Raw genomic sequence first — 25,714 nt, 5'->3', positions numbered from 1 at the left:
CTCTAAGCTTGTAATTGATACAGCGTTTAATCCCCTACAATCACAGACACTGCGCCAAGCCCTCGGTGACGTCATGCGGCTTGACCAATCACAAGCTGGACATTGACAGTTGACACTTGTGGTTTGACGTCTGGCGAAAAACTGTAGCGACTTTAATCTAAACAGAGGAGCGGTTGATTAGCTGTCATTCGTTTAAGGGGAAGGAAATGAATAAATAATCAGAGTAACATGGTTTAAAAAGCAGGTGAACGAAGTGTTGCTGTTACTTTTTTCATTTTTCCTACGGACTTCTCACTTTCAAGCATGGTGAGTTTGACCCCATTCCCTTTCATGTAATGTCGCCAGGGTTTTATTTTCGTGCACATCGACTCTGTGACAAGCACTCGGCTGTTGTGTAGAGCCGTAGAAGCAACAGTTGTTATTGTCCACTTTGCCCTCCAGAAAGCGGTGGGGTCGAGGCGATTTAAACAGGCTTTGCTCGTGAGCGGAGACTCATCTGTGGCGGATAAAATTAGACTAAGGTTAGAGATCCGTGTCTCTGTAGATCCGCTGAGGCCTGAGGAAGACCACACAGACAACTGGAGGGTCTATGTAGGCTTAAATGCAATTAGAATAAACTGAAACCTCTTAATATGACATTTACATCACAGAATTATCACATATAATAAAACTTGCGCTGTTGTATTTTGGCCAGATCACATGGAATATTATGTAAAGTTTTCCCTCTAATTTGAGTCGAGTGAGCATATGAGCATATAGTGTGTGTGTGTGATTATTGTGATACATGGTGATGTTCTTGCAGGATGCGGAGGGCCCCCCGACGCTTTGTGACCTCTGCTTGGCTCAGGTGTGCCAGAGCTTGAGCTCTCTGTGCAGCATGCGAGCAGACGGCTCCATGAGCCTCATCTGGGCCCCGGTCTTCCCGCAGGAGACTGCTGACCAGCTTCTGAATCACATGGCAGCTAAAGGTAGGTCAGAAAATAAAACAGCTCTGCAAACATCAATTTTCTACCGCTACTGAGTGGTCGCAGTTGTTTGGCAAACTGAAGGAAAGAAAAATTATTCCAAAGAATTGAAGGTGAAATGATTTATTAGTTCGCAGTAAACAGAGGTTTCAGTTTGTCATATTGCAAGAGTAGGAAAGGTATATTCCACAAACATAAATATGGCTTAACCGATGCTTCTTTTTCCTACAATATCCCTATGTTTGTTTCTTCCCATAAGAGATACTGAATGACACAACTGTTGGGATTTTCCGAAGCTGCAAAGAACTCCGTCTGCGCCGAGCCTCCATTCAGAGCTGCCCACTGTCTGCAGAAGCTTTCCGCCTGGCTCTTTGCCCTCACCGGCTCCTGGAACTAGATGCCTCCTGGGTCTCTGGTGGTCTTACTGGGGCTGACATTGTCTCAGGCTTGGCCTCCAACCCAGAATGCAGATCCAGCCTGCAGAGGTTGTCCCTCAGCGGTTTACGTCTGGACTGGGAGTCTTTAGAGGCAAATGGTGGGATCCATGTTGGCTTCAGCTCCTTGCGGGGCCTTAGAATGTTAAACCTTGCCAACACAGACCTAAATGATGCTGCCCTTGAGGATATCTGCAATCTCCCTCACCTGGAGACGCTGGATATTTCTTGCAGTGCTATCTCTAAGCTCACTGCACTTCTTGAGTGCAAAAACACCCTGAGATCCCTTATTGCCCACAGGCAGCGGCACCTGGATATGTCCCCTGCCCAGCTGCTCTTTGTCTTTAGCCAGCTTCATGCTCTCAAGCATCTGGACTTTTCAGAGGACCACTTCTCTGTAGATGACAGCGATGGAAGAGATGGAGATGAGACAGTGCGGCAGCTTCTGGAGGGGAGTCCCCAGGTCCTCCCATCACTAGTTTCTTTAGATATCTCTGGTCGGAAGAGAATCAGTGAAGCTGCAATCAGAAGCTTTGTGGAATCCAGAAGTGGACTGGTCTTTTTGGGCCTGCTAGCCACTGGGGTTAGCTCCTGTGACTTCTTTTCTACACAGAAAAGCCTAAAAGTAAGAATCTTTTACTACCCAGGGAAAGCAATGGTAGAAATACAAGCCTGATTACTGCACAAGCTTCTCATTTATTTTTGACTTGAGGATCTGTTTGTACTCTTTCTGAATTTTCCCACTGCATTTCCTCTCTCTGTAATGCTGCTGAATGTGTGTCCAGGTAACAGGAGAGGCTGATGAGAACCAGGTGTGTGAGGCACTCAGAAGGTACAGAGACCGCGAGTGTTTCATACGAGAGGCCCTTGTCCATCTCTACAGTCTAACCACTGACACTGACAAACCACAGCCAGATGTGCTGAAGGTGTTGTGGTCTGCATTGCTTCCCGACATGTCTTTAGTAAACCTGTGGAATGATTTGTTTGATTGGGTGGTAACAGAAAATCAGTTGGCTATTTTGTTCAGTTTAGGAGAAGCAAAAACTTACCATGAGTAAGATTTTACTGTAGTATCTCCCTTTGTTCTCCATTGTATGAGATCTTTTCCCTTGTTCATTAATTTCTTTTTAAAAAACAGTACTGTCACTGAAACTAGCATTTCCTTTTTTTAACTAAGACCTTGCCAAGAGAAACAGCATATGCAGAGACCAATGCAAACATTCACACCATATCTCAAAGTACTAAAACATGATTTATTGAAATAAAGAAAAAAGTAATATAAAGAATCTTTTTTTTCTCAAAAATCTTTGGTTCTTTGGTGTTTTAAACCACTTTCCTAATTTACAGCTTTAATGTCCTGTGAATTGTGGATATTGAAGAGAAGAGGTGGTGAGGCAGTTTAAATTACAGCTTTGATGTTAAATAGTACAGTCCAACTGTATAGATGAATTGGTTGAATAGAGCTGAGAATTGAACAAAAGAACATGCGGATTGGATATTGCTTTCATTACTTTTTCGAAAACACATGCTTGTGTAATAATGATCTACAAAATGATTCCCAAATGAGATACAGTACCACAGAGAGTACTTCTGCAAGATCCTTAAGTATAGCAAGATTAGCACAACTGCTAACACTGACCTAAAAAAAACAAAAAACAAAAATTGAATCAAAGAATTGGGTACAAAATTATATCATTAATATAAAAATTAGCTAAATGTATGTAAGCTATTTTAATTTTTTTGCTAAACCAAAGCGATAAAGAGTTGGAATGTAGGAGCTAGCTAAAAGTTTTAGTAAATATCTGTATAATAGTTTGGTGAAGTGTTACAGTTAAACTATAGGCTAATGTGGTTGAGTAAAATAAATTAGCTACATGAAATTCTTAATGCAAAGTTATGAAGTATTTAAATATGGCTAGCAGTTATATTCGTAGCATAGTGTGTAGCTAGCTATGATTAGCCGCTTGTGTTAGCTAGTCTTATTAGCTATTTATTTATAATTTTAGAGCTAGCTAAAGTTATGAATAAAAATTAATAAATAGTTTTGAAAAAAGTAACAGGTAAACTGTAGTTAAGATTATGAATTGAAAGTTTAAATTGCAATGTGAAAGTATGGATTAAAGTAATGTAAAGTTATTGGTCACTAAGTGTCAAGTGAAATGAATAGTTGTTACAATGAGTCGAACTCAGAGTAGTAGTGAATGGTTGACATTGTGAACTTATAGTGATGATGGTTAAAACAATTAGCTGATTACAGCTGAGAAATAAGCTGAAAGGGTTTATCGTTCAGTTTAAAATAAGTGCAAATGAACATTGGTGCTTTTTTTATTTTTTATAAAAGACAGTGACAGTGCTCTGAGTATATTTCAGATAAAAAATGTTGGGCACCACTAATATAATGGATATTTTGTTGTCCTATAGCTGGTGGTGAGTGGTATGCAGAGGCACCCCACCTCCTTGCACATCCACCTGGTCGCCACAGCGTGTGTGTTCAACCTGACCACTCAGGACTTGGCACAGGCCATGCCCATCAGCTTGCTCAGCTCTACTGTCACCCAACTGTTAAACACCATGAAGAATTTCCCCAACCACCAGCAGGTCAGGAGTATGCTCAGTGCCTCAAAGGCTTTCACTCAGGATGTGGCATGTACTCTACTCGCCTTTGGGTTCACTACTAATATTAGGTGTTTTAGGAGTTTAAAAACTTGGCGTCTCTACTGGGATGGAAACTTGTTTTCCACAAAAGGTTTTTGTATTAATCTTCTGGTGAGAGTGTGTGTATGTGTGTGCACGCCAAAATTTCAGACTTATGATATCAACTTTTCCTCATTTTGCCTTCCCTACCTGCTGCCAGGTCATAGCCTCCTTTCCACTAGCAATGTGTGCTTCCCAGCAAGCATGGGTCAAAGTTGAAAGATGCTGAACCCGCAAATGCTCCTGAGCTGTGCATTTGCTTTGCGCAGCAGCAAAGTGCTGTTGCGTGGTGCAAGCTATTGAAGATAATGGATGCACTGAAAAACCATTATTTCAGGTAATGGATGGATTTCAGTGCATGCCCCATCCTTTGTGAAAGCCACCATCAGATTTTAGAATCATGATATCATGTAGTTGTATACCAGCAAAAGGTGGCACTCAATGGTTTTGTTCTAGCTGAGTTGCTATTCACCAGAATCCAACTTAATTCCTGACAGAATTAAGACCTAATCCTGACTGTAGTTGTAGTTGCTCTATAATACCCCATACTTCAATTCATGAAGTGTTACCGTCTCTCCAGGTGCAAAAGAACTGTCTGCTGGCCCTCTGCAGTGACTACATCCTCCAGGAGGTTCCTTTTGACAAGTTAGTTTACTTTCCGTCAGTCGTAATATGATCTTTGAGTCCATTGGTCTGGCAGTAGCCAAAATAATCAGTGCACGCATAGAGTGGCAGTGTAGTGTTTTTCCATCAGATTGGAATCCAGCTGAGTTGTGTGGGGTTTTTTTTTTTTTTTTTTTTCTGAAATGCAACTGCCAAAAGAAATAGTTCTTCCAGATGTTAAACCAAAGCAGTGAACTTTTCACAAGGTTTTGCTGTGCATCACTGGTGTATTTTTGTAATACTGTGTTCCTTATATCCACGCTGCTATCGTGCTTCAGGTATTTAGCGGCAATGCTGGTGATTAACTGGCTGAGCAGCCACGAGGATCCGACCCTGCAGAGGATGGCTGTGGCTGTCATCTCCATTCTGGTGGCCAAGGTCAAGACTTTTCTCGCTCACTGTGCATTAGTCTGCTGCTGGAAAATAGTGGTGGCACCTTTTAATCCTACCTGTTGAGAGCTAACCCTTTGACACTTATTTCAGCGAGCGGCTTTATGCTTTCATTTAGTCCAGTTAAATGTGGACAATTTTCTTGTGGGATAAAAGTACCCTTTTGTTTTAGACTGACATTTAGAAGAATGGATAAAACACCCTTAAAAGAAGCACTCATCCATTTGTTTTTATGTGCAGTTGTCCACAGAGGAGATGGCACAATTCAGCAAGGATATCTTTATAATGAAGGTACATTAAGGCTCTCAGGGTACCGGCTTAGCACGGGTTTATTTCTAATTCTCTCCCTGTGTTTCTCTTTCCCTCGCCGTCTTTCTCACCTGTCCATTTACAGTTACTTAATGCATACACGTCTCTACTCGATGCCCTTGTCATTCCATCGCTTAATGCACGCCTACGCCTCAATTTGCTCTTTCTCTGCTTCTCAGTCACTTCGTCTTGCTCTCCACACTTAGTTATCCTCTTTTGCTCTATGTCTAAAGCTACACATTAGTATGTTCCCGCTATGTGTACAATATTTCTCCTATATATTTATTTATTCTACAAAAAAAGTAATCTCCCATTTTCTCTCCCCCTCTGTGCTTTTCCACGGTGCCATATTTCCTCTTCTTGTTGTCTCTGTTAACAGCAGCTGCTGGCTATTGTGCAGCAGAAAGCCATGGTTGGAGTTGTCGACTCCACTCTGAAGTTTGCCCTGAGTGCTCTGTGGAACCTGACGGATGAAATGCCAGTAGCAGCGCGCAATTTCATTGAGTGCCGGGGCTTGGAGCTGTACGAGGAGGTTCTGGAGGTAAAGGAGACCAGAAAATAAAGCAATAGACACACTGATTAAAAATGAACGTCACAAAGAGAGACGTTAACATAAGAGTGTATGTTTCCTCTCATGCTGTTCCCTTTTGCTTTGCAGTCCTACTACACTGAACCTTCTATTCAGCAGAAAGTTCTTGGCCTTCTGGTGGGTAGTGTATATACTTTTAAATGAAGTCATCTGTAGGCAGCCGTAATCATACACAAAACAGTTCCTGTGTTATGCTTGCCTTTTATATTATGTTTTTGCAGTCACTGCTATAATTGGTCTCCCTGAATTGCAGAACAACATTGCTGAGGTGGAGGAGTTGCAGGCTGATCTGATGGAGGAGGACATTTTGGAGCACATTCTCAGCCTCTTGCAGGACTCTCAGGTGGATGTGGGGGTTCGCTACTTTGCAGGGGGGATACTGGCGCACCTTGCTTCCAGACCAGATGCCTGGACCCTGGAAAATGAGTTGCGCAGCACCGTACTGAAGCAGCTGGTGTGTGTGTGTGTTTTGAATGCTGCTCTTCATGTAAGATCTACCACATTTTGTGAATATGCCTTTCTGTCTCGGCAGCACGATTCCATCATGACGTGGACCCATCTTGAGAGGGAGATGGTGTCTTACAGGTGAGAGAATAGCAAAGACAGAACAGAAATATATAAAGAGAGAATAAAACTAGTCTCAGTTTGACATCAGACATGAGCTACATGCTGAATAACACTTTATTTAAACAGTTTCCCCATTAATTAGGTTACACATGTTACATTCTCTTTAGATCACACAAAATTTGCACAGTTTTCACCAGTTTAATCAGTGGAATACAAGCCTGATCTTAAACACCATGGACAGTTCCTTTTAACAGTTTTTACCTCTCAGCCTGAAACACTTGGGGCATTAACTGGGTTAACCAGGTGGGCAGCAGTGATGATAACTCGAGAAAAGGTTCTCTGATAGCTTTGAATATCAGCAGCCTTGACCTCATGATTAAGGTAAGACTTCAAGGTCAGAGGTCAAGTTTAGTGAACACAGTAGCTTGAGAAGGAGGTCATGTAGGATCTTTTAAACCATGCCTATAGGTATATTTACTCAGGAAGGATATCATATAGGCTTCTCATATGACAGCACAGCTGCATCTACTGACAATCTCTGATACTTTTGGATTTTGCAACTTTAATATAATTCATGCATTGTTTTCTCAATGGTGCAGCTATACCAACGCCACTGTTTCAGCGTTTTAGATAAAATGACTTTTCCCCATTTGGCATTCATTAAATTTTCTTAGTGATAATAACCCTTCTGCTGTAGCTGTATGAATTCTCCAGCCAGGGCACAATTTGATAGCTGAAGTCTTAAAAGATGACCTGGTAATTATGTGTTATAAAACTTGTCTTTCCACTAGAATTCTACCACAATTGCTACAGAAAGCTCAGACATCACAAGAAAACGTCCTAAATGTGATTGAGAATCATTTTCTGCATCACCTTAGCTCACATACTCAGCTGGATTGCATCTGGGACAAACAAAAACTGGGTTATTTGATGTCCATGTTTCAGGTCGTTCCATCCTTTTTGCCCTCTGCTTCAAACTTGTCAGCCCGCAGGCGTGCAGCTGTGGGCAGTCTGGGCCATACATCTGGTCTGCACTCAAAACAGTAAGACACACACACAAACACAGCTGTGGGGATCCAAGGGCGGTTACACTATCGGCGTGATGGGTTGATCTGAAACAATTGTTTTATTCATGCAAAAATATGATCATATTTTATAGGCCGTTTGGTTTATTAATAGTCTTGAGCTCTATCCCTCTTTCATCTTTTTATCGCTTCTCCTCTCCTCAATCCATCCAGCTTCACACTACAGCAGCATGCTGGAGAAGGAAGGCCTGACTGAACTTCTGAAAGCTTTGGCTGCACATCCCAGCACACACAGTGACATTAAAGGACTATCAGACAGCGTCTTGAGCATGGTTGAGCAACATCAGATTCATGCGGGAGCGTTCAACAATCAGACGGCACCTCAACGCTCTTGACAGAAGTGTTAAAAAAAGAATTTTACTTGATTTGCTATCTTTGAGCTATATCTGAAATACGCTAGATATATAGTTGCAGAGAAAGCAGAGGCAGTATCAAGGTGCAGACACTTAATACTAATCATCTGGAAACATATTTAATAGAATAAACCACGTAATGCATAATATTTATTTCATATGGACAGTGTATTTGCTTGATGTAAAAAGTTATTTGTGTTATCTATTTTTTAAACTGTTTACTTACTTTGAAACCAGAGTTGCTGTTTACAGAGCGAATGTTCTACTTTGACATGTGCACTGTTTTTAGTCTACATTGATAATGGGCTGAACAGCATAGAAGCTTAATAAAATGAACTGCAGCTAAAAATGGATTGACTTAAGGTTTTAATTTCAAAACCTGTCACTAGGGGGTGCTTTAGTACTGTATTTTTTGGACTGTTTTGCCCTTAATGTGTATTTGTGTAAATTATTTAGGCACTAAATGTACAGATTCCAGGTCATCGTGTGATAAGTGGCTAGGTACCAGCAGGCTTAACCTGCTGTTTATCTGTTTTTCTCTCCTCTTCTTATTTTTCTGTTCTCTCGCACACTGTCGCTCTCTGGCTCTCTGAATTCATTATGTTTTATGTAATACAGCCGGAAGACAGAACTGCTTGTACGCATCGAGAGTGTCTATTATAAATTGTTCTATTAATAATTCCTTTTGAGAAGTGAATTTAAAAAGCTCACGTGAATATTTGACTATTACCAGGCTGCTCAACTTTTTAAGTGTCAATTTGCTTCGATTCACCTGTTTAAAAAAGAAAATCCCAGCAGGCATTTAAAAGTATTTATTAAAAAATAAAATAATGTTGCATGTTGTGATTCAGCCAGGTTTCTCATTTCCTTGGAAGTGGTGGGTTATTCTGTACGCTTGAAAACGGGAACCAGATCTGATCCAGAGGCAGCATTTAACACAGACTCGCCTTCTAAACTTTAAACTCACAGTGGCAGCCCTGTGTTAAAAGTTTAAGTGCTAACAGCCAGAAAGGTGTGAAGTTCAAGTCATGAGAAGGGTGGAAAAACAGCACTTCCTTCGAGGGTTTTTATTACAGTTGTGCTGTTACTCGATAGCGTAGAACTCCACTTCCACACAGGAAAAGACGGCGTGTGATGAGTTAAAGTGACTGGAGAGAACCGAGCCAAAGGACAACAGCGCTGTGCACTGTTACAGGTCTAAAGTTTCTTTCTGTTGCTCGAGGAACCTATCAATATTTAAGTGACACGAGGAAGAAGCAGACAGAAGGATATCAAACGGACAAAAGCAAGGGGGAAAACATGGAAATGGTTTGTAAAAAAGAAGAAGAAAAAAAGCTGAGAAAGGGCCAACGAAAGTCTAATTTGGTTAATTAACAAGAAGTCAGTAAGAGGATTATTTATAAAGAGAGCTTCCTAAAGTGACTGATTATCTTTACTATTTGTAAGAAGTAAAGACGGAAAGGGGTTCATGATTCTTTTAAAAAGAAATTAACAGAAGTCAAATCCACAATTGAATGACTGTATTCACTGGGCTGACTGAATTAAAAATGGACGTGATTCTGTCAGGCAAAATTAGTGTATGTGATATATCACTGATGGTAGACTATAGTGTTTGCTAGATGTCAAGTGTTGAAATACAGAAATTCTGGAGTTTCAAAATTGACCCAGGTGTCTCCGAAGATTCGAGCCCAAGATTCTTCATTCAGGTGTCAAAGTTATGGAGCTAATACTGATTCAACTTGAAGACTATTAACTGTTTACTGTGAAAGTACAGGGACACAGTACCTTTTGGGCATGCCAACCTTGACCCTCACTTGATCCCTGAAACTCCTTCCCTGTGTCTCTCAGTTGCTTTCACCTCCAGCCTCATAATGTGCCTGGACTCCTATCCTTGAGTGTAAGGCAAGGCAAGGCAAGTTTATTTGTATAGCACAATTCAACAACAAGGTGATTCAAAGTGCTTTACAGAGACATTAGAAACAAAAACAAATAAAAAGCATGATTTAAAATTGATTAAAACAAGCAAACAAACAAACTAATTAACAAACAAACAAAACAGTATATAAAATCAAAACAGATAAAATCAGAACAATAGATAAAATCAGTAGTTAAATGTAAGTTTTGAAATTTAAGCTTAAAAGTGTGGATTTGGTGCTTTATTCAAATGCAGCTGAGAACAGGTGAGTCTTCAACCTGGATTTAAATAAACTGAGTGTTTCAGCTGATCTGAGGCTTTCTGGGAGTTTGTTCCAGATATAAGGAGCATAAAAGCTGAATGCAGCTGTATTGTGCAAAGATGTCCAAGAGGTGTTTTTTGATGTGAAAATGCACACACATACAGTGCAAGCAATCCTGAAGGTCACTACATTATTTCATTTGCTCCAAAAATTGAAGTATTAAAGCAAAAATTTGCAAGACTATCAGTGCTAGAAGCAGTTAATGTACAGCATATGAATTAGATATGAAGCTTTTTTGTATTAAGCTAAGCTTAACTCATTGTTGGTATTTATCAGACAGCAAGAAAGTATTCTGTTCAGAGAAAGAGAGAAGGGTGGAGATTGGCAAAAAGCTAGAAATAGGCACGTCAATAGGGAAAATGGCAGGTGCAGATATTTCTGGCCATATGGCCAAAATATTTAAGAGACAAATACAGCAAGGGAGGGATAAAGTGACATTTAAGAGATAAGAGGAACAGAGCCAGTCAAATGAAAATTAAAGTCCCTTTCATGCCAGTTGTATGTGCAAAAAATACCACAGACCAGTTTGCAAAGTGCCTGTCTCAGTCTGAAATACCATTGTGCTGCTTTTGAGTTGGAGCTTAGTGTGAGTAAGCATCTCGTTATCTCACTTGTGCAGCCAGCTCCGTTGGATTAAAACAACTGTGCACTGGCCTGGGTGCCCAGAATACACTAATGTAAAATGCAACACATCTCCAGCTGCGAATGTCTGTGTGCCTATTAACTTGTGTGCGACGGTCTCTGCAGTGCATATGTGCCTATTGGCTTTACAGGTTTTTGACTTGGAAGCTAATTAGACACCGGCTAGCCTTCTACATACCCACAGAGCAAGAGCGGAAGAAAACACGTTTCAAGAAAAGAAGAGGAGGAGAGGAGACGTCTAAGAAGGCGAAACAAAAAAAAGAAGAAAAAAACACTTCTCCAGGCAGAACTGTGACGCACAAAAGGACACACCATCTCCTCTCCAATGACCTTTTATTGCTGGGGAAGGATACAGAGTTGGCAGGCCCCTGAGCCTGTGTGGAAATACAGTGTGTAACAGCAGCAGGACCATCCTCCTCTTTGCCAAGTGAAGGCAATCAATCAATAGCCTCTTTCCAAGGAAGGGATAAGTAGAAGTTGTCAATATTGAGTCCAATAGAATATATACTGCAATAAAATATATACTATATACTGCATGTGACAGAAATCAAATCAAACATTAATGTTATTTTGCAACAAATCCCACGACACAAATAATTTGCTTTGAGAATGTACTGAGATCACAATGGAGGAAATGAGGGAAGCAAAACTGGTGGAAAACCAGTGTTTGCAGATCCTGATCCTTCTGTGGTCAGAAAGTAACTCGGAGTATAAAACAAGAACCCTCCTTAGCCTTCGTGTGTTCACAAATGCATGCAAAAGAAATGCATTTCAGTATACGTTAAAGTATTTTCTTTACAGGCGTACAGCATGTATCGCAGATTTGTCTCAGCTAACATTAATTTGGGTCTGATTAATGATGAAATTCTCACATAACAGCTGTAACACTGACACCAGATTTCCACCCTTCCGTGGAAATATCCCCCTCATCTCCAAGTTCAGTTTAAGTCATTCCACTATTCCATGACTAAAGGATTATTTTCCAATTTGATGTGTGTGTGTGCATGACTGTGTGTAAGTGAACATGTTTGTAAGTAGATGTGTCAGAGGGCTATTACGGTCGGTTAGAGCCAGTCTTACTTCATGTCACATCTCCCATCTGCAGGCATTTTTACATTGGCCCGTTTGCCTCCAGCTCAGTGGGTGCACACAATGGTGCAAAAATATGAGCAGGAAGCAGGGCTGCAGGAGCTTCTGCGTCCAGTAGCTGTGTGCATTTCCTTGTCTATTTACTGAACTGGCTCGCAGTCACAGCTGTAATGTGACCATATCCAGTTGGGCGCATCTCTGTCCTGGAGCACATCCTGACCACTGCCTCAGCTTGGCTTTTGAATGATGGGATATGAAAATGAAAACAAACATCCATTCGCAAGCACCACAGCTGCCTTAAGTACTGCTATTATTTCAAAGCCACAGTTCAACATCTTGGGAAATGTGCTCTTACTACTTGCTAACTTGCCAATGGTCAGATCAAATGATTGTTGCCCCTCAGGTTTGTATGTTAATGTGATGCTGTAGCCAGTTGCTGCTGAACTTAGATTAACGTGGAACCAGAAGGAAACAGCGACCCTAACCCAACCTGCCAAATGAATGTTACGTTTTTGTTTAAAGGAGCACTGCAGTCCTATATAAAATAAAAAATGGCAGCTTTTAAATCCTTTTATGGTTCTGTGAATAGAAAGAATCGCTTCTCTTGCATTACCACTCTGCCCTTTGAACACCTGTTCTGGTGCTATGTAGCTGCAGTTGTAGTTGGTGTGTAACCATCATACACTAAAAAACTGCTGGTCTTCAAAGTTAACTAATCAACTCATCTAGCACTTTTTAAACCCACTTAAATTTTTACCTTTGTGTTATGCCAGCTTAGTTTCCTTCCAAGAGCTAAGCTAGTTGTCTTCCCCTATTTTTATGCTATGTTAATAACCTGCTGGCTTTTCATCAGATAGACAAGAGAAAGCTTTCTACTTTATTTTACCATCAGAAAGAAAGCAAATTATATCAATTTTGTTTGTGATGCGAAACAATACTATTGTACTCGCTGTCAGAATCAGTGTTAATAAGAGTCTTTCTACCCCAAGGGGAAATTAGAGGCAGAACCAAGGCTTCTGTCTCTGTGTGTTTAAGCATACGTGTGCCTAAGTATGGGTTGACCGTGAAGCACGGGGGTGTAACAAGTGCAAAATGTTCCATTTTACTTCATCCACTTAAATATTGAAATTCAGCTCATTCACGTGCTATGCAACAGGAAGCTGTTATTACTCAAAACCAAGCTTTGCAAACCTTCACCTTGTGTAAACGAACAGCAACTGCAGCGTGTACGTGTATTAGGAGAGGGAGACGTGGGTTTTCCTTGTCATTTCATGTGTGTCACTGTGCTGACATGAATTGGGGCAATCAGCTATCCTATTTCCAGTCTGCACCCTCACCCTTGCCTGTGGCATCGCATGGCCTAATCAGTAAGCTGCAGCAGAAACTAACACAGGCTCACAGTCAAAATGATCGAGTTTATGTATGTATGTGTATACATGAGAGTTTAGTATGGAGACCTGAATAGACCTGCACATTAAGCAATGCATTACTGACAGAACCCATGCAAATATTCCACCCAAAGCCATAGAAGCAATCAGGAGCACAGGACTGAAGGCATCTCAGCATACTGCTGAAGTAACAGTATATATAATTATGCATGTACCAATCAAAACATCGGTACATGCATAATTATATATACTGTTATGAGTCAGCATTAATTCCAATCATCTCTCTCTCTCTCTCAAGAGAAAACAAGCAACAAAAAATTTGAATTATTTTCTGACTGTCTTATGTTTGTGGTTTATATTTGCTTTCTTCTTTTAATAGCTCTTAAGGATGCAACAAGAAAACCTTTGTACATCAAACGCTGCCATGTGTTTGCCGCGTGAAAGGCCTGTGGTGACCAAAAATAAAATACCTGTGACACCACCTCTGACACATCCATAAATACTGTGTTTATAATATGCTATTATTGTGCATTCATTTCATCACATAAAATATAAAACCCTACCTTTTTTTTTTCTTTTTGGACAATTCACAAGAATATGTGACTGGAAGTGCCAGTAAATGTGTGAAGAAAGGTTTCTCACTATTAGATGTAGATCACATTACAGAAAGGCATCAGTTTGTGCAGTTGCAGTTCAAAAAACCTTCACATGTTTCGGCACACAAATCCTGCCACATTCAGTCGACCTTGACATTATCAGAATAGCAAATTAAACCCAAAGCCATGGAAACAAAGTATTGTATAGCTAAATATATTTTGGCTCTCGTTAATTTGATTTAATGTGTGTGTGTCTCAAAATGTCTTCAGTAAAGTATTTCTTTTCTGCTTTGCTTTCAATTCTGCGATATGTTATACTTGGATACATCTAAACATTTGACTTCAAACACAGGAAAAAAGTATCTGATCTAATCCTTCGCATGTCTGTCATAGCTTTTTTTTTTTCTTTAATCAAATGAATAATTCTGAGACAGGAACAGTACACATACAAAAGGCAGACTGATGTCTCGGTTGAAGCAAGTTGATACTAAAGTCAGGGTCAATGGAGAGCAATTCCAGATAAGTATTAAAAGCATGGAAGGTTTGTGACATGGAAACCTGAAGCACAGCAAGTGTTCATGTTTGCTATTTTGGGCATAAATAATGTTTGTCTTTGCACAGTAACTCAGTCACCAAAAAAATACAAAGAATTGTTTTTTTTAAGCATTTTGAAATGATCACAAATAGGATGTTTTCGTATGTTACAGGAAATCCTATTTCATTCTTTAATGAACGTATACACACCTTGTAAGGCTTTTTGGTGCATTAACAGTGCATGCAGAAGTAGATAGGACACTGCACTCCAACCCAACAGAGTAGAAATCACTTATCACATTGTCCTGTTTGCTCGCCATCCAGCAGGGCCCACTGCCAAAACAGATCTCAGCAGCTGGCATTTGTGGGCTCTCTCCACTTCACAACAACTGTAGAACCTTAACACAAATACGGCCACAGCAGTTTGTTTCTGGGCTAATGATTAAGGGAAAGATGGATTACAGTACAAAATCATGCCCCAGCAGTGCACGGACTGACACTCTCACTGTGCAGAGTCACACATAAAGCTACATCGTACACTCTGTCACATACACGGGGATAAATGCACTCCTTAAAAGGAGTTCCTCCTCTCCTTCCTGTCATACCTGTGGGTGGAGCGACAACAAGACATTTATAATGTTACACAGAGGAGCTCGAGCTGTGTCACAATTGTATTGCTTTGGTTAGTGCCATCATGGAGGTCCTTGAGAAAACTGTCAGTGTAAACAAAACAATTCTATATAAGATGGCTGTATGGTTTAACCAAATAGTGTTTGTGCATTTTATAATACTAGGAAAATGTTTTGTATATTTGAACTGGGTCTATAGTTACTACAGAAGATTTGGCAAACATTTCTAGTTTCCTTCTATTGGATTTTTTAGCGAATGCTGTAAACCAGACATGTAAAAAATGATGGTAACACAAGATTAATTCTTTTTTCTTTGAGTGAGAGGCATATTTGTATCCATCCACTAAATATAAAGCCAGTACATGGTTAGCCTAGCTTGGTATTAAGACAATGGAACGCAAACAGCAACGTTTTTTCTTTGATGGTTGGTTTTACCTCATAGATTTAGAACTAATCTAGCTGTAGGTGCGAATGTGAGCCATTGTCTGTCTCTCTGTGCCAGTCCAACCTCTCACCCTATGACAGCTGGATGCATGGATGCATGGATATTTTGACTATGGCTTAGATATAATTGTCCGACTTAGATGTCTAAACTTATCCACACACATTTGTTTAGCTCTTAAATGTCTTAAGTGGGATTATTTTGCTATAATTTCCTTATAAGTTTAAACCTCTGAATGTATTCAGCATTGCTGCTCAAAGATGGATGTAGCTTCTGTTCCTAAAAGGTGAAGCTAATGTGAAAGTGCCTTAAACCTGATTCTTTCTCGTGGCCAGCAGGGGGCGACTACACGGTTTCCAAACAGGAGTTCAGCAGTTTAATAATTTATGGCAAAAACCGCCCTTCAACTCCCACTGTCTTTGACTTCATTAAGAGTTTGTTTTTGTTTTTTAAAAATAATAGCTATATGGTCTCAGATGCTAGTTTCAATTCTTACTGAATATAGCATGATGTTTAGTTTGTAAACCATGATCCCCTTTAGAGATGGCTTATGGTTGATAAATCATTACTGTATGAGTGTGCAGTGTCCCTCCATTTCTCACTCAGATCCACCACTTTCTTGTCACATCTGGTTTCAACATCAGCAAATGTCTGTCTTTTAATAAAAAAAAAAAGTCTGTGTTGTTCATTTTTCACAGTGGTCAAGATCTTCTGTGCCCAAAACATATTTTTTCCTATAAACGTTATCAATGAGTTTTATTTTTATGATATCAGTGCAGTGAAACAGCTATGGGCCAATAGCTGTAGACAGTAGGTGAAGGTCTTTTTTGGAGGAAAATACTTTTGTGCTCCTTCACTGAGCTACAAATCCAGTTAGAGCTCTGTTTCTGTCAAGCAAGCCGTCAACATCTTTAGTTCTGGTATCCAGCTTTCCTCAGTACATCCATAAAATAACCATAATAAAGCATCTTAGAGGAATATTCAGTGAAAAATGTACCAATAAAAAAGACAAACTGATCTGGAGAAAAAAAACTACAACTACAGTCACAAAAACACACTTTTCCTACTCAGTGTTAACAATATCATCAGCAAAGCACAAACTGTAAGCCACGTTTTCCGTCTTTATTTCAACTGGTGTTACTATAGTGCAGGTCGCAGTTCACAGGTAACCTGGGGGTAGGTTACTTTTAGCTTAAGATTCTATCTTTGCCTTGTCTTGACTTTTTTTTTTTACTTTTAAACTTTAAAATTTCGAAAAGCTGATTTTAAACTGATGTGAAGATCAGTCAGAAATATCTCTGTGAAAACATATTCAGAGTTTTTCTGAGATATGTTGTTTTTGAGTTTTTTTAATGCTAACTTTGCACATAAAGTAACAAAATATGTGGTCATATATTTGCATACATAGTCTATGTATTACCCAAGGACTGGAGACCTCCACTATGGCGACTACAGTGTGTGTAACAACACCTGGAAGCCCACTAAAAATGATAGAAACACATTCCTTGTTCCATTCATTAACAGATCTGAGCCTGATAAACGGACCCAGTTTCATGAGACTTCTCAGACAGTCGTGGAAGTTGAAAGGAGGCACTGTGGGAATCCATGGCGAGAGGGGTGGGATTTTTGTTTTAAACAGTATGTGAAGTTTTTAAATTCCCATTGTCATGGCCACTCCTGGTGCTCGCAGCACGGCCTGTCTCAATGCTTTCTTCCTCGTCGTCCATCTCGAGCTGCTCGTCTTTCTTCTTGATGTAGCGCTCATAGAGCACCATGATGACACCCATCACCCAGGCCGACACGGTGCCAGCAGCGAAGATGACAAAGCCGATGACAACAAAGAAAAGGTAGTCCCAGGAGCCGAGTGTTTGATGACATAACGTCCGTAGCTGGATGCCCACCTCCCCCAGTCGACGGCCCTGAGTATCAGCAGGTGAACCGCACACCGTCTGGCCCTCATCTGTCACACAAAAGTACACCAAGGAGGAACGGTGAGGATTAATCATGGGACAAAGTAACATATCAGCATTTTTCTATTGTTAGAACTCAATCCTTTTTTTTCTTCTTTCTTTCATAATATCAAAGAAACGCACCACAGACAGTTCACAGCTGTCCTAGAGTGGCACCGCTCGAGCGATGTTGTTACTGTTAAGTGACATTTTTAAGACACAAGGCAAGTGAAAGTTCATCAGATCTTTTTCTATAAAAATATTGTTTTCTTTATGATTATTAATTTAACTTTTTATTAATACATCATAAGGTGGTTAACTCTCTAAAGCCTGAACCATTAATTTTGTTTGTTTGTTTGTTTGTTTTAAACTGGAGAATTTATTACACCTTCTAACAAATTTTAAAAAGTATAATAGTATAATATAAGTTTCAATTTGTATCGCTTTTGATACATCTGGCATTTTTTGTGCAATTTATTGCTCACAGTTCATCTTAAACAAACCACACTGATGACATAGATGTCTGGAAAACACATGTATTAAATATGAGACACTTGGTGTCAGAGGGTTAAAGCTGCTTTAAAATCAAGATTTCTATATAGGACTAATTACAGCAGAGCTGTTCAAGCTCCTCAGCCTCAGCATCACACGGTCTCCTTCTGTTTTACTTCCAGGCGACTTATCCTCGCTGACTGTAAACAAACACCTCACAACTTTTATCGTAATAGCTTGAACCATCAACAAATAAACAAACAAAAAAAAAACAGGTAAAAATGATCAATAAATCAGTGGTTCAACTTTCTAACAGATCGTACAAGTTCAGAAAAAAAAACTTCACCAAATAATAAAAGCAAAAACGTACAAAATAGTAGAAAATGTGACAGGACACATATAACTCCTGTTATCCCCTCCACTGTACTATATCATTCATCCCTCCGATCTCTTCCAATTATCTTTATCAGAGTCGCAGGGAGGCTGGACCTTATCCCAGCTGCCACAGGGTGAGAGGCGGGTTCCCCCCAGGACAGGTCGCCAGTCTGTCACAGAGCTCTTTCTCTCTCACACGTTCTTCATCCAGTACTTTTACTTATGTACAGCAGATGTGTGTAAAACCTTTGCATCTAATTAGCATATGATCTATGAGATCCTTTGCTGTGAGAGTTGTAACATAATGCAAAGTACGATATCATACATATGGCATTAAAGAGAGCAGCCTTTTGAATAATTCAAGCATGTTTGTACTTGTTTTCCTCAACATTTGTAAATGGCAGCATCCTGAGACGAGGATATCCAAAACTCATTCACATTCATACTTCTAAATAAATAAATAACCAAAAGGCATCAAATTGCATCATAATAATGTTGCTGTTTCTTTCAGAAAACTACAAAAGCTTTAAGAGCTTCCTGCGCTTCACAGTCTGCTGTTGATGCAGCATTATGTTAACAAAAAAGAAAAAATCATGGATGAAATATTCAAATTCCTTTTCCCTGCACAGGATTAGTGAGTGACTTGAGCCTTTGTGTCTGCTTGAAACCACAGATAATAAGGGTTCTCATCATCAGGGACTGGATATGACTTCACTACAGTACTGAGACCTTGCTGAAATCCACATATTCTAACAAAATATTGAGTTCATTCGCTTTCGGAAAACTGCATGAACTATAATTTTAAAGCCCTCTGAATGAAAATTAAACACACCACATTATAGGTGTTGAGCCCTGCAGCAGCTCACCAGAGAGGCCTTTTTTTTAAGATAACAATCCTGAAAGCTGGTTGAGTCTTTTGTTATTGTGAGCAAAAAAGTGCAACACAGCAGAGTGTGGCATCTCCACGCGGCCACTGTTTTTAATTGGCTTCTGTTTTTTCAGAGCTTTTGTGCTAGGAGAAATTCCCACTGGGAGAGATGAAAAGACTTGGAAGTTTCTGCACAGGGAACAGTTTCCTGTAGCCCCATTTTCATACCAGCATGCTTAAAATACCCTGACTCTTTTTGCTGTGAGATGCATGCCATGGAATTGTAACATTCACACAACCCTAACAAACAGAGGAAAACCGAGACATGACCATCAGAGAATAACTGTAAACTTACTGCACAACACTTACATAAACATCTCATTAATATTGAACAGAGTGATCTCGTCGCACAAACCGCTGATAAATAACAAAACATTCATAAATCTTTTTTTTTACTATGAAAAATGACAATGAAAACGTTTACTCATGTATTACCCTATAATTTTGTAGCTTTATGTCGTATGTAGTTGGTCACCCAGCTGCCAATAGTTTGCTGTATTGGACAAATTGATAAGAATTCAAATAGACTGAGAATGATGAATGTGATCTTGCCCTTGACCTTAAGCACAGTTTGGGTGAAGATCCATTAGGTGGTCATTGTGTGCAAATTCAGATCATTGTAGCAGAGATCATTGGTCTTTCAGCAAGGTAAGCTTTGACTTTATGAACATTTTACTGTATTCTGTGTTATTTCAGCTGACAATTTTAGATGACAATAAACAATAATAATAATAATGACCGTCAAAACATTTTATATACAGTACTGTGAAAAAGTCCCTCATTTATTTCTGTTTTAATAGAAAAGTAGGAAATAAGTACAGCTTACATTTATGGTATGTTTACACTTATACAGGAATATTAGACATAAGTAAAGTTTGTCTGAGCCAATCCATGACCATCACATTTAACTTTACAATATTTTGGTATACAGACGAGTTCATGGTCGACGCAGTGACTGAAGGTTGCCCTGGTCATCACCCCTCCACAGCTTTTGTGCTGATGTGCTGTTTTGGTCCAAATGTGGCACTGTGAATTATCGCCAGATATCGCCATTGTTGCAGAAGTCTTGTAGTTTGTTCGGATGCAGCTTTTTAACCTAAGCTGTCCTGACATGTTCTTTGTAGAGATAATAAACTTTCTCCTGGCAACCTTTCCAAACTGTTTGTCAAATTGTACTGTCATGAACTTTAACATTGAACATGCTAGTTGAGGCCTTCAGAGTCCGAGATCTAGCTCCTGTTTTTTTTACAGGTTCTGTAAACATTGCACAGTTTGAACTTCAGGTAAATATGCTGCGACTTCCACTCCTGGGAACAACTGTCTTGAATGTTTTCCACTTGTGAGTAATTTTTCCCGCTGTAGAATGACGGACTTCGAATGGTTTAGACATGGCTGCACAAACCTTCCCAGACTGCTGGCTGCAGCAGCAATCGCTTCTTTAAGAACTGATGATCAATGCATTGCAATTAAGTGCATTTCATTATCGGCACCTAGCTGCATTCTGCATTTTAGCTTAATTTTTGTTAAACAAATAATGACATTGTGTAATATGTCACATCCTAATCTGAGGTTGTGTTTCCCAAATTTTAATACCTGCTAAGGACCAAATCATTTTTATTATGTCTTGACATGAAAAAAAACCCTAGAATTTAAATCATCTACACTTCCTTTTCCAAGTATTGGCTTTTTATGAAACTACTTTAAGAGACACATACGATTTTGAAATATTGGGCTGATGCCAATCCTGATGTTTGAAGTAACAGTTTGGCTAATAACCAGTTTGGTTTTCTTTAATTCCCAATTTCTGCCAAAAACAAAGAAGAAAGAAAGTTGTTATTATAACAGATAACTGTACTGTTTTCTTTCAGTTCTTTATGTGTTTGTGATTAATGAAGATCGGCCACGTCCATATTCACTGATGACCTCACATGAATCAACAAGGCCATTAAATGCAGGTGTTTAGCCGTTATTGTTGCACCTTTAATTGCTCCAAGTCAACTCCAAGTCAACAGCATTTTTACTTGCTTATTGTTATAGTTCAGCTGAATTTGTTTACTTCTTTCTGCATTTAACCTGCACATTCAGTCTTTTAGACTAATTCACCTATTTGTTAATCGCTTTTCTTTCATTTTTATATCAACTGTTTAGTTAATATTTTACCTAATTGTTTTCAAATGTTCACACTCAATTACTTTTAGCTGTTTAAACCTATTCCGCTTGCTCACTGGCAACACATATAAAAACAGGCTCAGGTTGGTGGGAGGTGTGATTTGACAGAGGGTGACAGGGATCATACCGTCGCTTTCAATCAAACTACTCGACAATTCCATCTCACTGAAATGTATGCTTCCCCTAATATATTATTCACTGTGCGCTGAAATCTCTGCTTTTATGCTCAGAGAAGCTCTTATGTGTCTCAAAGATTAAAAAATGAGCATGCAGCTGAAGAACACGAGGAGGCTCTGCTCCTCTAAGCTTAATAGCAGGGAAAATTCAAAGTCTGCTCTGATCCTCTCAGAAGCTTCTGCTGCTGCTCACTGTTCACACAATATGCTGCTCAAATTCCGACAGCCCTCCATGCAGACACAAATACGTACAGTGTGCATTCCCACTTAATGCACTGTACATGCATGTGTCTGCATGAGATTTAAGTTTCCAATCTGAATCTGCAAATGGTTGTGGATGCACATGTCCGCGTGTGTGTGTTTGCATATGCAGGTATGTGTGTGTGAGGGGAGGCCTGACAGCTAGGAAGGAAACCCTTATGGCTTCACCCCCTATACCCCTACAGGGACTGACATCAAAGGACAGGGCTTTCCCTCTCTCCTTCCCCCATCCACACTGCTCTATTTCTAGACGCTTTCCTTATATAACAGCTGAGAGAGTGCTAATCTAGCCAGGAAGGCGAGACAGAGGAGAATCTGTTGGTTCCTTCCTGAGGCTTTATTTCTTTCGCTCCCTCTCTCCCTGTCTCTCGCTTGGTCTCGATGCATTTCCTAAACCGAGGAGACAAGGCGAGCCATGTTGCATGAGCCAGGTGAGACCCAGGCAAGCGATAACAAGGCTTGGGAGCCGGAGCTTGCAGCTGAAAAACAACCGTCTCTAAAATGTTTTTCTACGCCCCCCCCCCCCCCCCCCCCCCCCAGAAACCCCCTCCCCACCCCCCAGCTACACAAGTATGCTTTGTCTGTGTTTAAACGTCTCAGTGCACAAATCAGTCAGTGTGTAAAATCTGCGCCTGTGAGGGTGTGTATGTGTGAGTTTCTATAGTGTTTACCAAAGGCTGCGTGTAGATGTAGAGAATGTTTGTATCCATGTGTCCGCCTTCTCCCTCGCTGGCAGCTGTCACTGGAAGAGACTCAACTCCAAATTAAGCTAGACAAAAGGCAACGAGAGGCAGGAAAATGGGACAGCTCTTGCAGGACTCCTTTTGGACTCAGTCTGAGCTTCACAGGGAGCATGATGAACTATAGTGTGTGTGTATGTGTGCGTGTGTGTGAGAGGGAAAAGAGCAGGGGATGCCTTTTTAGTGAGCGTGGCAGTTGTATTATAGCTGTGGTGTTAGAATTATGGCTGGCTTCTTGCTCAGTAAATCACACTATAAATAGCAGCTGCCCTTTTGCATAGTGACACATCCACACCATTATCCACGAGCATAATAACTCAAAGTAAGAACGATGATGGAATACCGGACACATTTATCAGCTTGACAGCAACAAAACAAAGGGGATCAATATTTGATGGTGGAGCCATGATCCATTTATCACGCCTGCAACGCAGGAGCCTGATAGCAGATTGATTAGTCATTCTCAGATTTAAAAAACAAAACAAAAAAGAAACGCCTTGTTTCCTTCATCACTGCAGAGAGCAGAACAGAATTTATGAGTAAAGTCGCCAGAAGACAAATCAAGTGGGTCCCTGCCTATCTTCTTTCCCCCTCTTTGTCATTTGATAGTCTGATTGCTGCCACGCTCCACTGCTGTCACCTGCGTCTCATCCCACTGAAAGATGAGAGAGGAGTGAAGTTACATCAAACTAACAGCACATTGCAGAGTTGTGGTGTACATGGATACCACATGGCATGTGTGTGTGTGTGTGTGTGTGTGTGTGTGTGTGTGTGTGTGTGTGTGTGTGTGTGTGTGTGTGTGTGTGTGTGTGTGTGTGTGTGTGTGTGTGTGTATTGAGATGCAGACATGACAGGGAGTGACATGGTGTGAGGGAAATCCAGTAGTTAAGCCTCTGCATGTATTCAGAAAGACACAGAGTCATTCTTTCCTTGAGGGAGTCAAAAGGAAGAGCTTTGCTGCCATTTTGCCATCATGTTTGAACATCTTTTCTGTCTTATACGAAGAATTTTAATTATGTAAGGTGTGAAAAAACAAAAAATATCACAGTTAAAGGACTGTCACTTTGTAGGAGGACACCAATCTCGATTACCAACCAACAAGGCAAAAGTTTCAGGGCCCCTGAAGCTCTAATGTATATGTGCATATGACTAAGACCCAGATAAATTAAACGAAATCAAATGACCTTCAAACTATATTCCACAGAAGATGGGACAAAATCAGCTATTGAACAATAGCTGATTTTGAATCAGTGCCTTGTGGTTAAACTGTGCAGACGTGGGGATTTCAATTCAGTGATTTCAAATAATAGCAAAAAAATTCTGCACATTAAACAGAAGTAATTCCAGCTTATAAACAATGACTTAGCCTCTAGATTCACCATAATTTTTTAGCTATTAAAGTAGCCCTTTGTCTGTTTACTTCTAAAGTGCTTCTTCATATAAGTTGTTGCTTATCGACATACAACACAGCTGGATTTATGAAAGGTGCTGCGCGGGCACTTTGTTGATCTTATTAGTGGATGCTGTTCTGTTACTGAAAGAACCTCCATCGGGAGGCCAGTTTATGTAACTGAGAATTATCTAACAATTAAATGGAGTAACAATGTTTGTGTATGACTGGCTCTCTGGGGCCTCTCACCAAAGCAAATGTAAGTGATGTTCTTTGTTGATAGAAAAAATAGAGTAGATAACTGACAAGACCTTGGAACTTGAAGCCCTCCAGATGGACCCACAAGGACAGGTCCTCGTTGTCGCATTCGCAGCTCCACGGGTTCCCGCTGAGCCCCACTGAGCGCAGGGCGGGCAGCGCGATCAGGGAGGTGATGTTGAAGACCGTCAGGTTGTTTCGGCTCACATCGAGTACCTGAAGGGCCGCGTTCTCCCTAAAAGCGTCCGGGTGAATTTCGGAGAGCCCCGGATTGTCCGTCATCCTCAGCATCACCAAGCTCGCCAAGGGGCCGAACGTCCTGTCCTCGATCCGGGTCAGAGTGTTGAAGGAGAGGTCCAAGTAGGCCAGCTTGCGTAGATTCCCAAAAGTGGACTCTGAGATCTCCGTCAGAGAGTTGTTGCTGCAGTCCAGGTACACCAGGTCAGAGAGGTAGTTGAGCGCGAGAGGCGGTAGCTCCGCGATACGGTTGTTTGAGATGATGAGCTGCCGCGTGGCCAGCGGAAGGTTGACCGGGAAGGTGGTCAGATGCTGCCCAGCGCACTGGACCACAAGTTGGTCGTCACACACGCACCTGTCCGGGCAGCCAGTGGAGATTACCGGGGATGAGGGGACCGCTTTCGCGAGAAGGAGCAGAACTAGAAGCCGCAGGGGTTGCGCGCTTGGCTGCGGGGCAAGACGCATGACACCGCCGAGGGCTTCATCAACCCTGTTTGGACAGAGTCGGTCGCAGTGACATTCTTCATTGATACATCATCACCGTGCGAGCCGCTTGTCCCAAGAAACGATCTCCGCCGAGGTCAAGCCCAAACGTGCCCGTGGCAACCTCTCGCGCGTAATGTCTCAGTTCATCCTGTCTGTTGGTTCTGGATCCGACGCGCATCCGCTGTGCTGGACTTGACGGTCGGCTGCCTTGGTGCTGTTTCGAATTTCATGAATTTATTGAGTGTATTCTGCTGACAGCTGTTCGCACGTCGTAAAAAAGCCGACGTCCTTTGAAGCTTCGCTGCTGCTTGCAGTCAGTTGTTCCGTTACATGTTTGCCATCCGCTCGCTTTCCGAAACTGAATCCAAATAAAGGGGGCGCACTGAAAGGGAGGGGGGGGGGGGCTGCGGAGTGATCTCACGCTCGGGAGTGAGATGGAGCGTGGGGAGTGGAAGGGTCTGGGCAGTGGAGGTAATGTAAGGCTGACATTAAATATTAAAGCCCGCGCACAGTTGACACCTAGTGTAAGGTGACCTGTGATGCTTTAGCTGCCAGCACGGGCGCTGTGATTACATCTTCAAACACTACTGGAGGGTCTGTGGGTAAAAGCTGCGTGGATGTAAGAATGTGTATATAAAGATCTGTTT

General features: G+C 40.9%; 2 protein-coding genes across 4 annotated transcripts; one reads left to right on the top strand and one right to left on the bottom strand.

Annotated features, from left to right (window-relative positions):
* The first annotated feature begins 109 nt into the window (after nucleotides 1-109).
* On the top strand, nucleotides 110-8,680 carry LOC146688140 (protein zyg-11 homolog). Of its 3 annotated transcripts, none has more exons than XM_085439113.1 (14): nucleotides 110-306; nucleotides 803-968; nucleotides 1,225-2,024; nucleotides 2,185-2,325; nucleotides 3,821-3,997; nucleotides 4,674-4,738; nucleotides 5,035-5,134; nucleotides 5,387-5,437; nucleotides 5,838-5,996; nucleotides 6,114-6,161; nucleotides 6,298-6,498; nucleotides 6,577-6,629; nucleotides 7,557-7,654; nucleotides 7,850-8,680. In XM_085439113.1, the coding sequence occupies exons 1-14, from the start codon at nucleotides 304-306 to the stop codon at nucleotides 8,029-8,031; spliced, it is 2,244 nt and encodes a 747-aa protein (XP_085295239.1). In that variant the 5' UTR covers nucleotides 110-303; the 3' UTR covers nucleotides 8,032-8,680. The 3 variants fall into 3 exon arrangements, with proteins under 3 accessions (XP_085295239.1, XP_085295240.1, XP_085295238.1); XM_085439114.1 differs by having other exon boundaries at nucleotides 5,835-5,996; nucleotides 6,298-6,387; XM_085439112.1 differs by having other exon boundaries at nucleotides 5,835-5,996.
* Nucleotides 8,681-9,966: 1,286 nt separating this feature from the next.
* LOC146688139 (leucine-rich repeat-containing protein 52-like) lies at nucleotides 9,967-25,439 on the bottom strand. Its single transcript, XM_085439121.1, has 2 exons — nucleotides 24,398-25,439; nucleotides 9,967-17,566 (listed from the first exon to the last, which is right to left on the bottom strand). Exons 1-2 carry the CDS (start codon nucleotides 25,044-25,046, stop codon nucleotides 17,238-17,240), a joined length of 978 nt encoding a protein of 325 aa, XP_085295247.1. The 5' UTR covers nucleotides 25,047-25,439; the 3' UTR covers nucleotides 9,967-17,237.
* Between the last annotated feature and the right edge of the window lie 275 nt (nucleotides 25,440-25,714).

The sequence above is a fragment of the Copadichromis virginalis genome, linkage group LG18 (assembly GCF_057382275.1).
Source record: "Copadichromis virginalis isolate Kocher_CV1m ecotype Utaka linkage group LG18, C_Virginalis_male_GT1.1, whole genome shotgun sequence".
NCBI lineage: Eukaryota > Metazoa > Chordata > Actinopteri > Cichliformes > Cichlidae > Copadichromis > Copadichromis virginalis.
This window is presented reverse-complemented; position numbering and strand designations above follow the sequence as displayed.

What these genes read in the sequence shown, in the direction of transcription:
- LOC146688140 (XM_085439112.1), top strand. An exon ending in GCACCGTACTGAAGCAGCTG is followed by an intron (nt 6,499 to 6,576) that starts GTGTGTGTGTGT and finishes CTGTCTCGGCAG; the next exon opens with CACGATTCCATCATGACGTG. An exon ending in TCTGGTCTGCACTCAAAACA is followed by an intron (nt 7,655 to 7,849) that starts GTAAGACACACA and finishes CAATCCATCCAG; the next exon opens with CTTCACACTACAGCAGCATG.
- LOC146688139 (XM_085439121.1), bottom strand. Translation starts at nt 25,046, where the DNA reads ATGCGTCTTGCCCCGCAGCCAAGCGCGCAACCCCTGCGGCTTCTAGTT. An exon ending in GGAGGGCTTCAAGTTCCAAG is followed by an intron (nt 17,567 to 24,397) that starts GTCTTGTCAGTT and finishes TTTGTGTGACAG; the next exon opens with ATGAGGGCCAGACGGTGTGC.